Here is a 16,413-nt window from a genome sequence, read left to right as displayed (position 1 = left end):
CAGTGTAGAGTGCCTTTGGTTTCCTTGTAAAAAGAATACCGTGTCTTTGTTTTGTAATAAACAAGGCTAATTCTTTGACATATAAATGAGTAATTATCAAATATTTTATCTGTTTTGAAAGGTATCCATGTAAGATCAGTTTAGTGTTACATAGACTTGGACTAACTAATAGTTTCTTGAAGCTATTTATGACCACTGTTTAGAGTGTATTCACCATGAGGCCATTAAATAGGGTTATGGCAGAACCATTCTATGTATTTATTTGAACAATAGTATTTGCTTTTATAAGTTTCCTGCTACTTGTATAGTTCCTGCTTTAAGAAAATGTTTTAATTCACACAATTATTAAATACATAGAAAATGTATGTAATTTAATACTGCTCTGTGTGTGTCTCCGATGGTGTAGGGGTTAACACATTCGCTTGGTAAGAGAAAAAAGGGCACAGGTTTAATTTTAGCCGGCAACATAAATCCTCTTTTGGGTTGGATCAGGAAGAACATCTGGAGTCAAAAAGAAACTTTGTCAAATCAAACATGTGGAGCTACCCGCTGTGGCAACTCTTTGTATGGTAAATGGTAAATGGACTGGTTCTTATATAGCGCTTTTCTACTCATCTGAGCACTCAAAGCGCTTTACACAACTTGTGCATTCACCCATTCACACCCATTCGCACAAGCACATCTTTCTAAGTGCTTTTATAGCTAACATTCACACACATTCATACTCCGATGGATGCATCGGAGAGCAATTTTGGGGTTAGTATCTTGCCCAAGGATATTTGGCATGCAGACTAGGGGAAGCCAGGAATCGAACCACCAACCTTCCAATCAGTAGATGACCTGCTCTACCACCTGAGCTACAGCCACCCCGACAATCAAGCCTTTGTGACAGGAAAGCAGTCGAAAGTAGATTTTTTTACATACATTGTTCTATATAAAGCTCTAATACAGGTCGCAATCACCAGACACCCCACGATACAATATTATCACAATCCCTCAGTGATGATATGATGATATTGCAATTTTGAACATTTTGTTTGGGATATACTGAGTATTGCCATAACATATATTATGATTTGTGACCTTTTTTGACTGCAAATAATTTCCTCAAAGTTGAACTTTGTTAGTATTTGGTTTTATCCAGTAAAATAAAGTTGTCTCACTTCACTTATTTATTTATTTGCTGCAAAATGAGAACGTCAATAGCAACACCTGGTATAATTGTTGCTATAAGATGGATTCAGTCTGCTGTCAGTCTGGAATTGAATGGGGTCAGGTTGGCAATTACATCTACTGTTTCTGATAATACAGCAGTAAACTGTGATAAATCATTGAAAATCACACCTGTTGCTGTCTACACAGACAGAAATTCATATTTAAATATTACATTTGCGCTCGATAACCTTCCTGTTCTTTTGGAATGTAACCAGAATACAACTAGCTGGCAGCCAGTTGAGTTGAGTCTCGTCGAATTTTGTTCACTGGCAAGGACTCGTTCAGACTCATGGCAACATGTTGGCAATCTGTCTACATTTATAAACTAAACAGCAGCCATTTTCAAACTTACTGAGAGTGACTGCTGTCAGTCCAAGTAAAACTGTGACCTCTTGTTCATAGTATTCCCAAAATATTTTACTTTTATTTAATAAAATACTGATTTTGTCCCTATATTAATATAACGTTGCAATGCAGAATATCACATTACTGTCCTGTATCAATTCTTTCCCCATCCCCAGTAATGTTTAACCTTAAAAATGTAGAACAGTTCAAATAATATGTGATACTTAAAAGTAAAAACCATTCATTGAATAGATGGGGTTTTTTTTGTTTGTTTTAAAATTATAAATAGTTATTACTAAGTACAGCAGAAAGCAGATCTCACAGTCAGGCTGCTACAAATCACGCCCATCCAGTTGCAGCTGTGTCACCAAGCCTGTGTTATTTTAAAAAAGCTACCTTAGTTTATGTAATGGTGGAAGCTTTTGTGTCTATATCTGTGAATACTAGGGCTGGGTATCGTCACTGATTTCTAGAATCGATTCAATTCCGATTCACAAGGTCCCGAACCGATTCGATTTAATTCGATTCGATTCACTTCGATTTGAATCTGGGAAATTTTGACAGTCAGAAATATTATAATTCAGATCAGTACAGTTACATATTTTTGTATCTATAAAAAGGAAGCTGACACACGCAAGACTTTATCAAAGGTGTGAGCATCACAGCAGATGCCTTTGTGTCAAAGTAGCTGAGGATAAAGCACAGAAAAACATGAAGGCGATTTTCCTGGCCTGGGATTTTATAAAAATATTCTGCAGTACATCAAAAACGAAAGAAAACCATTAATCAACACATGAACATTACCTCTGAAGTTACAGCTGTTTTATTAGAGACACGGCTAAGCGTTTTGCATTTTGCATAATTCTAAAAAGTTTAAATTTGTTCAGTATTGAACGGCAGAAATTAGGTTTTCTTTTCGGAAGTATATAAAACGAAAAAAAAAACCCATCGGCAGACAGTGCTGTAAACAACGCTAGACTTGTGCATAACAAGCAAGCGAATAATGCAGAAAACAGTACAGAGAGAGAGGGGGGGACAGCGAGAGAGAGAGCTGTGCATAGTGGTTGAAGCAAAACAGTAAAAGTAAGAGTGAATACATGACGATGTTTATGTGAAGTGTAGTTTGGATCTTCTTTTGCTGCTGGTTCGGTCAATATTGTTTGGAGGGAGATAAAACTAACAGCTATAGAATCAGCGCATAAAGGGTATGAACACAAAGCGCCGACCCGCCAACAGATCAGAATCAGCGAGCTGTCGGCTTTCAGCCCCTACCGTGTCTGTGCGGTCAGGTGAGAAAGGCGACATCTCACTGATTCTGATCCGTGGGTTGAGCTGTGTGTTTAAGTCTTTGTGCAGAATCCGTGTTCCTGCTCTCATTTACTGTCTTAGCTGTTTGGTGGTTGTTGAAATTTTGTGAGATTTCACCAGAGATTCTGGCATTTCGGGCAAAATAAATTTATATTAAAAAATCGATTCAGGATTTTAATGAATCGATTTTACGTTATCCAAGCCAGAATCGATTTTAATCGATAAATCGATTATAAAAACCCACCCCTAGTGAATACCTCTGGGCTTGACCGATTGCCTTGTACTTTGGGACCAGTTAATTAAAAGCCACCATCAATCAAATTTATCACCACTGACCGTCATTGTTTCTTGCAGGCAAGCTCGGAATTGGGCTTTGTTCTGTTCTTGTTATTTTTTGAGTTGGTATGTTTATCAGTACCCGAGCGCTCTCCTCTTCCCATTGGCAAAGAGTCAAACTTGTATTGCAGCGTCACTGATGCTGGATGCCTTAAGCGTGACTCTGTCAGAGCTCCTGATAAGAGTGGATACCAGCTGCTGATGAAGCTTGAGCGGAACAAATAAGTGGAGGTGTGAACTTGGTGTGCAGAAGAAGGGGCCAGTGGGGAATTATTGGACACTGGTTTATTAATACAAACTGTCAATGAATGAATTTGAGTTAGTATAACCCACAGTCTATGAACTCACAGTGAAAAGAATGAAATGGTGTAGACAGGAGACAAATTTAAAGGAACAAGCGGCAAAGTGTCTCAGTAAGGTGTTAGCCTCACATGTGAACATCACCAGAACATCTTCAGACATTTTTGATCCTCAAAGATGTCTTGTCTTGATTTGGAGTGAGGCTTGCATGGTCCCAAAACATACCAACGGAATGCCTCCCACAGCAAAATCAGAGCTCAGCCCAAATGGCTGAGATTTCATTCATAGTTTCTCCCTGTTCGTATGAATTTGTATGATTAGATGTAGTTGTTTTGAAGTTACTTGTAAGAAGATTAGATTTTAGCCACATTTTTTTGTTGTTGTTGTTGTTTTTTAATTTTCTTATTCTCTCATCCAAGCCAGTGTAGGGATGAACTACAGGATGCACAACCCTTTTGAACAGACAAGTAAAAAAGACAGAATATTTAAAATTTGTGGTCCTGGTTTATTTGACATTTTTCTGTGCTTTGTTTTCTGCCCTTTCATTTGAGCTTGGTGATTGTCAAAACAAGATATCCAGTTAGTTTACATAGCTCACAGAGCACATTGTATGTTAACTGTTCATCTGCATATTAATGCAACTTCTGGGGGCTTATTGCAGATGTTTCTCTGTGTGAAACAACAAAGTTTCGATGGAGCAGCTACAAAGTTTGTTTTTCTTCACATCAGAGTTTTCTTATCAGGTGGTTTGATAAAAGACTCACTAGCTTTTTCCCAGTAAAAATTTTTAATGGTGATTTCAGGAACAGCGCTGCTGTTTTTGGATGTTAGAAACACATTTTCTTCCATGCTACCTGATTTCACCATCTCTCTCCTGCTGCTGTTATTATCGGTGGTTTTGTTTAAATCTAGGGCTCTGTGGGCTTAATGACGTCAGACTTCTTACTCACACACTGCTCCTGAATACGTTTGTATTTCAGGTCTGTTTTAGCAGCAAATGTGGATGAAACCCTCGCATTTACATCATTTAACACATCGGCGCGCTACTGAGCTGTGCATTAAAACGAAACATCAAAGCAAAGAAGTTATGCCAAGAGTTTCTTTTAAATTGAATTATTTGATGAATCGTTGCAGCCGTAAATGTCAGCATCACAGGTGTGAAATGCCTACATATAGACAACTAAGTTAAATGGGCCAGCCCAGGTCACCAATATGTGATCCAGGTTTTTAAGTCAGGATTTGAGCCATTCGCGGTCCAAATACTGGATCAGTGCATCAAGATAAAATGCTCCCTGGCAGACAGAGTTTCACTTGTGGATGTCAGAACTCTGATCCAGTTTGATGTTAGACAAGTCTCAATTCAAGCTATACAGTAACATAAGTGTCTAACTGTGTTGTTCTAAAATCCTGTCTCAATCCACACACAGGCTTTTTAATCCATTATTGGTCTAATTTGCCTAATCTTCACTCTGCTTCAGATTTGTTGGCAACAAACAGAAATGTTTCAGTTTAGTGGCTGTGACTGTTAAAATGGAAGGACTTCCTGTTTTCTCTGTGTTATGTATTCAAATTCATAATGTACTTCATAGTGTACATTGTTAGTGTGAGAACAAAAACCTGTTGGTGTTGTTTCTTTGTGGTAATCACTTGCGTTTTGGTGACATGGATTCAGCAAGTGTGTCTCTGACGTCTTCTCAGGTTCAGTGATGTGATCTAGGGTCTAGACAGAAACAACAGCATAAAATATTGTCTTTGTTTGTTTGTTTACTTTTAAAAGTAGTATTGAGTATGAGATTTTTTCCTGGATGTCAGTATGGAGCTTGAAATTTTAGTATCATGACAACCCAAACATAGTCCAATTTATGTCCCGTTTTCCTGCATAAACTGGACAGAATTGATAGATTGCAATCTTCCTGCAGATGCAGCATAATTTTGTCCTTCCGCAGCTTCCCTTTTGCACTTTTGCTTTTCAGCACTGTTTGCTGGGGTGACTTAGGTTCAGCCGTGTTCTGAAATAAGTTGGTTTAACTAAGCATTCTGTTCTGCTCAAGCCCCACAGGGATCTGCATACCAGAACCTCCAAATGTGAAGATATGTGGCAAAGCAAGTTTGGAGTTTGTCTTTATATAGATAGCCTGTTTCTAATAATTCAAATAAGCCTACAAAGAACGCTGTTGTGTAAAACAAACTGACATATGTGATAGGGCTGCCACGATTAGTCAACTAGTCATGATTACGTCGACTATTAAAATCGTCGACGACTGATTTAATAGTCGACGCGTCATTTGAAGCTTTGTAAGATCCCAAAAGGTGCAGGAATAAGTAGTAGGATTTAAGAGTGTAATAACGGACTGAAACAGAAGATGGCAGCACTGCATGTACAAGGATGCCAGCTGCCGTTAAACCCCGAAGAAGAAGAAACTGTCCCAGAATTCATAGCGCGGCCCAGCTCAGTTTCTAACAATGGCGGCCGCTAGTTAGTTTTAATATTACTCATATTATTCTTTCTAGGTCACAAAATAAATGTTTAACATATTTTCAGGCGAGAATGTAGCTGTGTAAACTTCAAACATCTGCTCAGTTTATCAAGACACCACATATTTTAAAAGTGCTCTGATGTTTTACGTGGGTAACAGACGTCTCACCAGCTCGATAGGTAGCCAGGGTTCAAGGCTCACTAGAGCCGTGAGAACACCGGACTCCCAGCAAATTGTTTTCAAGCCCACCGCTGTCTTTCGCTACTCAGGTTAAACGTGTAATATAAGTCACTTAGATAACTTAAAAATGTTATTGTTTGGCTTTTTTAGTATTTTATTTGTTCCTGAGTAAATAGGTTTGGCTGAGATTAAAGTTATAGTTTTTACATAGCCTAATAAACTTCAAGCAGACAACTGATTATCAGAAGTGTGAGATGCGCGAGAATATACTCCGGTGTCCTGTTATATTTTAGATAGCAAGGAGCAGACGGCTGAGTTTATTAAACTCCACCGAAACAATCTGCAAATGTCATTAAAATTTAATAAACTATCATCTTGTCTTTATTTTTAGTTAGCACATACCTTAAACACTTCAAGCTGTAAGCTAATGATAGTTATATAGGAGCAGATGCTGCTAGTGCAATAAGCTGTATGTTTTACGTCCAATGGATGATGATCTGATTAGTCGACTAATCGCAAAAATAATCGGTGACTAGTCGACTATCAAAACAATCGTTTGTGGCAGCCCTAATATGAGAGCTGTTTGCTGCCTTTGTTCTGTGGTTCTGCAACTTTGTATAACTCAATCTGATCTTTGCTCACAAGATATTACTAAACCCATGAGTTTTGATCACGATCAGGTCAAAGGTAGTCTTCTTTACCTGGAGAGAGAGAGTAGCAGTAGTTGGGGCAGGGCAATGGTAACTCCATGTTTTGATATAGAGGACAGGGCTGTAGCAGCCTGGCCTACTGGGACCTGCTCTGACAGCCTGATCCCAGCTGGACACTAAAAGTAGACAAGCCCGAAATAACTGACGCACCCACACACACGCGCGCACACACACACACACACACAGACTGAGATCCAAATACCTGTCAGTCATAAACATGATTGAACGATCTGTGACTTTTTTTTTTTACTTTAAACTGTAATATAATTTTTAGTTAAGTTATCATTTATGTTACAAGAGGCAGGATTGAAGAGTTCCTCTGGTCTTTGACCTGTTCTTGTTTCTCAAGACATTCAGTGAGGATATTTCTGGATCCTGTGGATGTTTCGGTTATTCTCCACAACTTTAAAAGGTTGAGATCTTTTTGGGTTCAGCTTAAAAGTCTTAAAGACAGGTTGTCAGTAAGTGTTCTCACAAAGGAAACAAGTACAAATCGGTGTCTCTCAGTCATACAGTTGTTCAGAAGAATTGCACCGATGCCCCCAACCCCCATGTTCAGACCAGTCTTATCTGTCAGTGTGGCAAATCTGGGTCAATGAGCTCATTTCACACACACGCACACACCTTTGTCATCATCACCCCAGTACTCTGACTTCACCTTGGTCCCTAAGGAGCGTTTGATTCATGCACACCAGGTGCACTGGTTGGGAGGGGTTGTGTGACCTGTACACATCCAATGAACTGGCCTTAAGGAGCAGCCTTTCTCAGATTAATGTGATCAACAACAAAGACCTTCAAACTGCAGGATATTTTCTAATTAGTCTGAAGTCTCTCTGTAAAAAATACAAGCAGTGTGAGGGTAATCCTACCTACAACTATGTCTGTGGACGTTTCGACAAAAGAAAAAAAAAATCAGAATCAAAGTCTTATCCAGTTCTGTTCCAGCAAGGAACAATTGCTGGATTTGATAAAATATTGAATTTGTTATTTGGTTAAGTGTATATAGCATTAATTATGAGTATAAGAAGTTAAACCAGTACCTTTTACAAATATGGCAAGATTAATTGCACAAAAATGGTACAATATGAAATTAGTAGATTGGTCAGTTTTTATATATACTTTCCTTCCAGCATTGTTGTTCTGATTTTTAATTTTTAAAAATGTTTTAGATATCCGATAGAACAGTTTGGCTTATGAAAGTGGTTAAAAATTTCTGCCTAATCAGCTTACGGTTGCAGCAGCAAACATAGCAGTAATAATTTGTCTATTGATACATTGTGCTTACGTAGACATGATTCTAACCCAGACTGGGGTGTGTGTGTGTGTGTTTTCACATTTAAACATTACATCTCAATTTCATAAACCTGGATTTGCTTTTATCTTAACCTTAACCTTCCAGCAGTCATTGCTACACCATACGGACAAAAGGGCACATACACAATGCATATTTATATACAGGAGCTGCTTGGCTATGGAAAGCCATGCTATAAAGCTCTGGGCACACAGATTTTGTGCTGATGTTAATGCCAGAGGAAGTTTAGAACTCCCTTAATTGAACTCACGTGGCACACATAATATAAGGACTGAACTCACTTTAAGCTCCCTCTTTTCACTCCCACATTTGGTGGCAGCTGAGGTGAGTTTGATTTGTTCTTCTAAATTTAAACCTTTATTCTTAAGTTAGTGACTTACAGTCGAACCTTGTTTTCTCTTTCAGAGTTTAGCAGTCCACGTGTGTCTTCCTTTAAGTTATTGCCAATTACAATGAAATAAACTCAGATATACTGCAACTAATTGATGGCTGTTTTCTTTGCATTCTGCCCGGATGAGGCCATGGTGATAACAATTTCCACCTTCCTTTGAAAAACCACCTAATTAACATATAGTGTATATATGAAGCTGTGCAGTGAACACACTGTGACAGTCTGCCTTAAAAAACAGAATAAGAGCAATTATATTTACACATGCCAAGTGCTGACACTCACTGTCCAAACATGTGGTCTGTGGAGCTCAAATGCGAGCCCAGTGTTGTTGTATCTCCCCAATTATAAATCAAGTGCAGGACTCGAGGCACTTAAATTAGACAAAACACTGCTGCAGGGTTTTCTTTTGGCATTTTTTTTGGCTTGAAATTTTGTCTGTCTGACCCATGAACAAAATGACAGACAGCAAAGAAGCGGTAGCACAGCAAAAAGTGAACCAAGGTGAAGTGAAAGATGGTTAAACTTGCAGTCAGAGCCTTTGTGTCTAAAAACAAAATAAGCCTTTTTAAAGAAAAACCTGTTCAACAGGCTTAAACATGTAGAAAGCAATCTTTGCATCGTTGTTCCATTACTCAGTGACAACATGCTTATCAATATAATGTAAACTGTTTTGAAAAAAAACTAAATCAAAGCCTGTCTCTGTGTAGACTCACTACTAGCATAATGTTCCACATCATAGCGCAGCAGAGATCCACATCAGATACAAACAGGTGTTGACAGACAGACAGACAATAAAGAGAACCAACATGATTGTTAAGTTCAGGATAAGAAGTATGGCTAATGTAGATATGAAACCCCTACTTGTAGCCATGAAGTAGCTTTGCTGAGAGATGACCATACATCTATCATATCACTCATGCAACCTCTGAAAGTTAAGGGAAACCCTGAATTTAACTGCATGTTCTTAATTTCCTATTGAATATGTATACACAATATGTATATTGTGTCACAATATATTTATACCTGTTATATAGGCAAAAATGTCATGCTATAGTACTATAAAATGTCACAATATAATTGCAATGTCTTGTGTTTTCATTCCATAGTCCGGACAAAGAGACAAGCCCAGGCATGTCTGAGAGCAAGAACCGCTTGTCACCCTCCAATGACTATTTGGTCCCTAAAAATGGAGCTACTTCGGTGACAGGAAGAGCAAATTGAGGTTATATAGCGGAAAAGTAGAGCTTTTAAGCAGCTGGTTAAAAAGTTTCCCAAAAATTACAGTATAGAAAATATTTTTTTCAGTTTTATTAAGTGACAGTCTTGTGCAGTCTCCTTTTGGTTATTGTTAAAGTAAATTTCTGTGTCACTGCTATTGTACTACAGTGCTTGTTTTATGCTACCATAGTTGTGGCCATTTACAACCCACGCAAACCTGTTCCTATGCAATCGTTCAAAAATCCAACAGTGTAGGACAACTGTGCAGATGTCAAATGCTGATTGGTTGACAATAGTGATGTGTCGGTTGCGAACAAAACGGCTCTTAGAGCCGGATCTTTGAAGTGAACGATGCAAGCCAGCTCCTTATTGGGAGCCATGGTTTTTTTTTTTTCTTTTTTTTTCTCTCACCCTCTCTCGCACTTTGTTTCCGCTTCACTCCACACGCGAGCCTTGTGCTTTGCGTTGGGAAGAGGGGGGAGGGGCGGTAGTTACACTCGCAGTAGCACAGGAACAGAGCGGGAGAGAGAAAGAGAGCCAGGGACAACAACGTCACATTAGAAAGGTATAGTAATCATCCACAACTACTATGTGACAGAGAATGTGCATCTTCTTTTTGTTTTCATATTTTAATTGATATTTTATAGTGTTGGGGTTTGCAGTGTTTTGTGTTGTTTCATTTTAAATTTGTTTAAAAGGAAAAAGCTGAGAATTTAAATAGTTAAAAGTTGAAATGTAAATAGTTGTTTTTTGTATTATATGATTTATTTATTCACTCCACATTTTATGTGGAGTGAATGAATAAAAGTATATTTACGTTGGGCCCTAGAGACAAAGCATGTACGAACTCCAAAACACGTACAAACCCCGAAGCACGTCCAAAACACAACAGAAGTGCTCCAGGATGCTAGGAGCAGTGTTGAGCTTTTGTTACCTAGTGGCTACACAAGCCAGGAAGTACCAACGACCACGTAAATTAACATTTTTTTTAAATTATTTGAATATATATGAGTGCTTGTGTATAAATACATAAACAATACACATATGCTTTCAATTGTGTAATTTAAGTGATCTAGGTAGCTCTGTTTTGGAAGTTCAGTTAACGCTAGAAATGTGTTTTGGAGTTTGTACGTGTTTTGTCTCTAGGGGCCACCGTAGGGCTGTGCGATATGACCAAAATCTCATATCCCGATATAAGAATTCTATCGTCCTGATAACAATATAAATCACAAAAATGTAACTTTTTCTGTAAATTCTGTGAATCTCGGGCAGCTCGACTTGCGGGAAGTGTTTCCAGCTGCGCGTCATGTAGCTGGAGTTGAGTGTTTTAACAGATGCATGAAACTATACATTTTTAGACATAAGTTGTAACGGCCGCCGTTTTCTTTGTGTTTATTACACGGCGTGCTGCGGGGAAAAGCCTGTTCTAACGTTTGAGTCTAAGGTTTATTTTTTAGCACCTGGCGGCTCTTTTTTACTTCTCATCCGTAAATAATCTGCTCTTTCACGTGATTCAGTTTATTTTGAAAAGTCTCAACAGGATCTTGAGCTTTATTGTGAAAGGTTTATGTGGAACATAAACAAGCGAACACGCGATGGTGCTACCGTCGTTGTTGCTAACGACAACGCATAAAAACAGCCGTTGTCCGTCCGTAGTGTGGTTATATTAAATATAAGAGAAAGAGAGAACTTTAAAAAATTAATATAGCCACTACAGTGACCATCAAAACGGTGAAAAATATTGCCGTAAACAGTTTATTTTGCGACACCACAAAACAAACGATAGCGTAAAATGAAACGATAGATGTTTTTATCTCGTCATCCGATATATATCGTCATATCGAACAGCCCTAGGCTATATATAAACATATATAAATAAAATCACGTGGTTTTTTTTTTTGTTTTTTTTTTTTAATATTAGTAATTCCTTTTGTGCATAATTTTATATTGTTGTTAATAATAAATTAATTAAAGCAACAAAACAACCTGAAGAGCCGGTTGGGAGCCGAAAGAGCCGGATCTTTTTAGTGAGTCGAGCCGAAAGAGCCGGTTCTCTGAAAAAAGCCGGAAATCCCATCACTAGTTGACAAGTAGTCCTGAAGAGTGAAAATGGATGATACAAGCAGTCTGTCTTATGCTCTTTAACATACAAAAAGCTGAAGTGAAACTGAGCGTTAAAAACAATGAAAAGTGTCCACCATAACCAGTGTCTGCACTTTTCATACCGTGTTTTATGATCTTTGGGGTTTCTTTTTCCTCGTTTCATCCAGTCAGGGTGAACTCTGCTGTCGCTTTTTCCAACATTACATTTTGGGATTTTCAGAGGACTGCATGGGAACAAGTTTGCCTTTTGGTAGTTCCCTACAGGCAAATCCATATGTAAATGGAAATAAATGTACTAGCATAAATTAAGCAGAAGGCAGCAACACACTTCTCCAATTCCAGAGTTCACCAGGAACAGAAGAAGCACACTGTGCCATTCTTGTAACGCTGCGTGCATTCACAGCTTATACCATCTAACACACTCTCACGTACATATTTTGGTATGTCAGAGTGATCTCGGGGGTTGCCGTGGAGCTGTGGCTGTCAGTCATAGAGCTGGCCAATCATAGCGGGGCTGAAATAGTGTGGTTTGTTATGTAATCTTCTTTCTCACATCCCAGTTTACCCCTGACCACTCTCTCCTTCCCAATCTGGCTGTCTTTTTCAATCTGGGGGCGGACCTTTGGTTTTCCTGTTACCAGGCCATGTCATTATGGGCACGCTGGCAGAGAACACTCTGTGTATAAATGGCTCTTGGGACCTATTAGTGTTGGGTTTCAAGAGCAGCTGCTGGACTGACTGACAGACAGGTGTGGTTAGTCAGACAGGAAGCATTGCTTTCTAACAGGTGAGAGGACTTCACTGGTCAAAAAGAGTCCAGAGTCTAGTAATTCTAATTGATCATCATCTTTCTTTCTTGTCTTTGAGTTTCCACGAAAACAAAAGAAATATTCTAATATGTGGGTAAATTTGCAGTACAGTGCGGGTTTATGGTCAGATTATGAATCATCACTGAAATTCCATTAAAGAAGAGATTTTTATTACGTACTGACATGTTTCATCCTGTAATTAAAGGTTTTTAAACATTTTAAATGAATAATTATACTGTAAACTGAACTCCTCATTAATGCTTTGTTTGTATGTTTCTCCAGGCGAGGATAGCCTTCTTGCAGGGGGAGAGGAAGGGCCAGGAAAACCTGAAGCATGACCTGGTTAGAAGAATAAAAATGTTAGAATATGCATTAAAGCAGGAAAGGTAAGACACAGAATTTTCTTAATATTGTAGGGTCTCTTTACCTTACAATATAACATGTCTTGAGGTGAATTGTGTTGTTGTTAACTGGTGCTGTGTAAATAAAATTCAATTGAATTGTTGGTGATCCGTAGGGGTTAAACTGGACTTCACACTGAAGGCTACCAACTATAACTGCTGATCTTTTTTAAAAAAAATCCTGTTAGATCTTTAATTTCCTTATTTTCAGTGCCATGAAAAAATATTTGCTGCCTTTTTGATTTCTTAGTGGGGTTTTTTCCTCGTTTGTCAAACTTAAATGTTTCAGAAGATCAAACAAATTGTTATACTAGACAAAGATAATCCAAGTATGTACAATATACAGTTTTGTCACAAAGTTGACCTGTTTGAAAAAGTATTTGCCTCCCTTGTTAAATCATAAAGTAACAGATTAACCGCAATTTTTGGAAATCTGCGTTTGATTTCACTAGCCACATCCAGGCTCCAAGAGGGCAACAACACTCCTGCAGGAGGCTGCTAAAGAACCCAGAACAACTCCAAGTCTTACTTGCCACAGTTAAAATCAGTGTCCAGGTTTCAGTAATAAAAAAGAGACTGGGTAAAAATTGCACCCATAGAAGAGTTCCAAGGAGAAAACCACTGCTGGCCAAAAAGAACACAAAGGCTCGTCTCACATGTGCGAAAAGCATCTTGATAATTCTCAAGACTTTTGGGAAAATACTCTGTGGACTGATGAGACAAAATTTGAACTTTTTTGAAGGTTTGTGTCCTGTTACATCTGCTGTAAAACTCACGCAGCATGTCATAAATCATCAAAAGTCAAACATGGTAGTGTGATTGTCTGAGGCTGCTTTACTGCTTCAGAATCATGAAAAGTGCTCTGTACCAGAAAATCCTGGTTTCCAGCCATCAATTCATCCCTGAAGCTCAATGCACTTGGGTTATGCGATGATCCAAAAACACACACGCAAGCCCACCTTTTAATGACTTTATAAAAACAAGAAAACAAACAAACCCATAAATAAAATCAAAGTTTTTGAGTGGACTACTCCGGATTTAAATCTGATTTGCTAAATAAGTCATTCATGCTAGAAAACCCTCCAATGTGACTGAATTTAAACAATTCTGCTAAAAAATAGTGGACCAAAATTCCTCCACAGTGGGAAGGATCCATTGCCAGTTTTTGCTGCTAAGGGCTGCACAACCAGGGTTAGGGTTAGGGTTTTTTCTTTTTTTAAATATATAATTTTTTGCCTTTTAACTGGCTTTATTGGATAGAAACAGCAAAGATCGACAGGAAAGTGGAGGGAAAGAGAGAGGGAAAGACATGCGGCAAAGAGGAACAGGTCGAACTTGAACCTGGGCCGGCCACTTTCAGCCATGCGGTATATGGTCGCCTGCTCATCTGACTGAGCTAAACTGGCGCCTAAGCTGGCGACTAGGTTTGGATAACTTTTTCAGTAAAATCATCATCTAAAACAGTGTTTTGTTTTTTGTACGAGGGCTCTCTAATATCAAAATTTGTTCAACAATCTGAAACTTGTGACAAATATGCAAAAAAAAAAAAAAAGAAGTCAAGAAAGGAGCAAATACTTTTATTTCACTGTGCCGAGTCTTTCACTTCAGTTTGCAGAAGGCTAATTCATTCACAGTCATTGGCATGCTTGGATAGCTTGTCAGGGTTATGTTGTGATGGATTAGAAGCTTGTCTTTGGTTGTGTCGTCTCAGTGTCTGCCACTTGCTTATTTTCCAAGCAGCACAGGTACTCTGAAATATAGAACACAGAAGTTAATATACCAAATAACCTGGACTAGTGTATTAAAGGGATATGTTTAATTTGTTTGAATACAAAGTTAATTAGCTTTCTATAGTTCTGCTTCAGACTGCTGTTAAATTACTGCTTCGTTCTGTGATTCTTGGGTTGCTTTTGTGCACTAGTGATGTAACAGATTATTTGTATACTTCAGATTCTTTCTGTTTCACTGATAAAGAATCTGCCAAAGCCTTCTTTCAGTTTCATCTGTTTAAGGCATTTGCATTTTCACTTTTGCTGGTGGAAATCGGTTTTCCTTTCTCTTCAACCACACACTTTGAGCTTTTTTCGCTGTTTTGGGGGTGACACTGATGTGCAGAAAATATGCATTAAAAATATGTTATGTTAATTTTCATTTTTAACCATGTTAATTGATTGGTTGATGATTAGTTTCTTTTTTCCATTTTCAGAGCAAAATACCACAAGTTAAAATATGGAACAGAGCTAAACCAAGGAGAAATGAAGATGCCAAGTTTTGAATCAGGTATGATGTATGATGTCATACTCCCCTCCAATAATCTCTCATTGTACACATGCTTTATATTCAGTGTGGCCTTTTGTAGACTGCATATAAAAGATGTAGGTTCTTAGCCTCTGGGCAGCATGGTGGTGCAACGATTAGCACTGTCGCCTCACAGCAAGAAACTCCTGCGTTCAAATCCGTCACCTGGCCAGGGTCTTTGTTTTTGGAGTTTTCATGCTGTATCTGCATGGGTTCTCGCTGGGTACTCGGGCTTCTTCCCACAGTTTAAAGACATGCAGTTAGTGGGGTTTTGTAATAAACTGGAAACACATGAGCATTAAACACTGTGATGTAAATCCCTCATCATACGCAGTTCTTTAAAATGTTAATTGTTAATTGGAATTGGATAAGCATAAGAAGATAGATTGATGGATGGACTCCTGACCTTTCTTCTTAGACTTGAAGTAACTCACAGCTTTAAATACAACTGATGAAAGCCGTCTCTGTTTTGTGTCCAGCAGGCAGTGCTGTATAAATCACTGTTTCTGTTTTTGTCCTTAGACACCAAAGATTCAGAGGTCTCTGCTGTTCATGCCAACAGTCAGCTCACCTGGAAACAAGGAAGACAGCTGCTCAGACAGTAAGAACATTTGAGCACTTGTATTTGCAGTGGAAGCAAAATGCTGAAATCATTTTTTGAATTAATTTGTTAACAAAAATCAGTATTTGACCAAATGATGTGTAGTTTACAGTGTGCACGTGTTTGTTTGCCGGTCAGGTACCTACAGGAAGTCGGATACACAGACACCATCCTGGACGTTCGTACTCAGAGGGTTCGCTCTCTGCTTGGCCTGTCGGGCTCAGAGCAGAATGGATCTGTGGAGAACAAGAACCTGCAGCACCTGATCAATGGGACCGAGCGCCGCAAGGACAAAAGGTACAGACACACGCACAGCTGAAAGTGATCAAGATAACACTGAGCTTATATTGTTCACATGCAGTACTAGCCAGTACTTTACTGATTTCAGCTTTTGTGAAAACCGCTCCAG

The 16,413-nt window shown here is 38.6% G+C and overlaps 1 protein-coding gene across 1 annotated transcript in view; it reads left to right on the top strand.

The window, feature by feature from the left end:
• The window catches only part of strn3 (striatin, calmodulin binding protein 3), a 31,484-nt gene that overhangs the window by 1,660 nt on the left and 13,411 nt on the right, over positions 1 to 16,413 (top strand). Inside the window, exons 2-5 of the mRNA XM_085144161.1 lie at positions 12,987 to 13,090; positions 15,312 to 15,385; positions 15,926 to 16,004; positions 16,143 to 16,301. Coding sequence (XP_085000287.1) covers positions 12,987 to 13,090; positions 15,312 to 15,385; positions 15,926 to 16,004; positions 16,143 to 16,301 — 416 coding nt within the window. The remainder of the gene's footprint in view (positions 1 to 12,986; positions 13,091 to 15,311; positions 15,386 to 15,925; positions 16,005 to 16,142; positions 16,302 to 16,413) is intronic.

Source organism: Neolamprologus multifasciatus, chromosome 19, assembly GCF_963576455.1.
Source record: "Neolamprologus multifasciatus chromosome 19, fNeoMul1.2, whole genome shotgun sequence".
Lineage (NCBI taxonomy): Eukaryota > Metazoa > Chordata > Actinopteri > Cichliformes > Cichlidae > Neolamprologus > Neolamprologus multifasciatus.
Note: the sequence above shows the minus strand (reverse complement) of the source record. Positions and strands in the feature narration are given on the sequence as shown.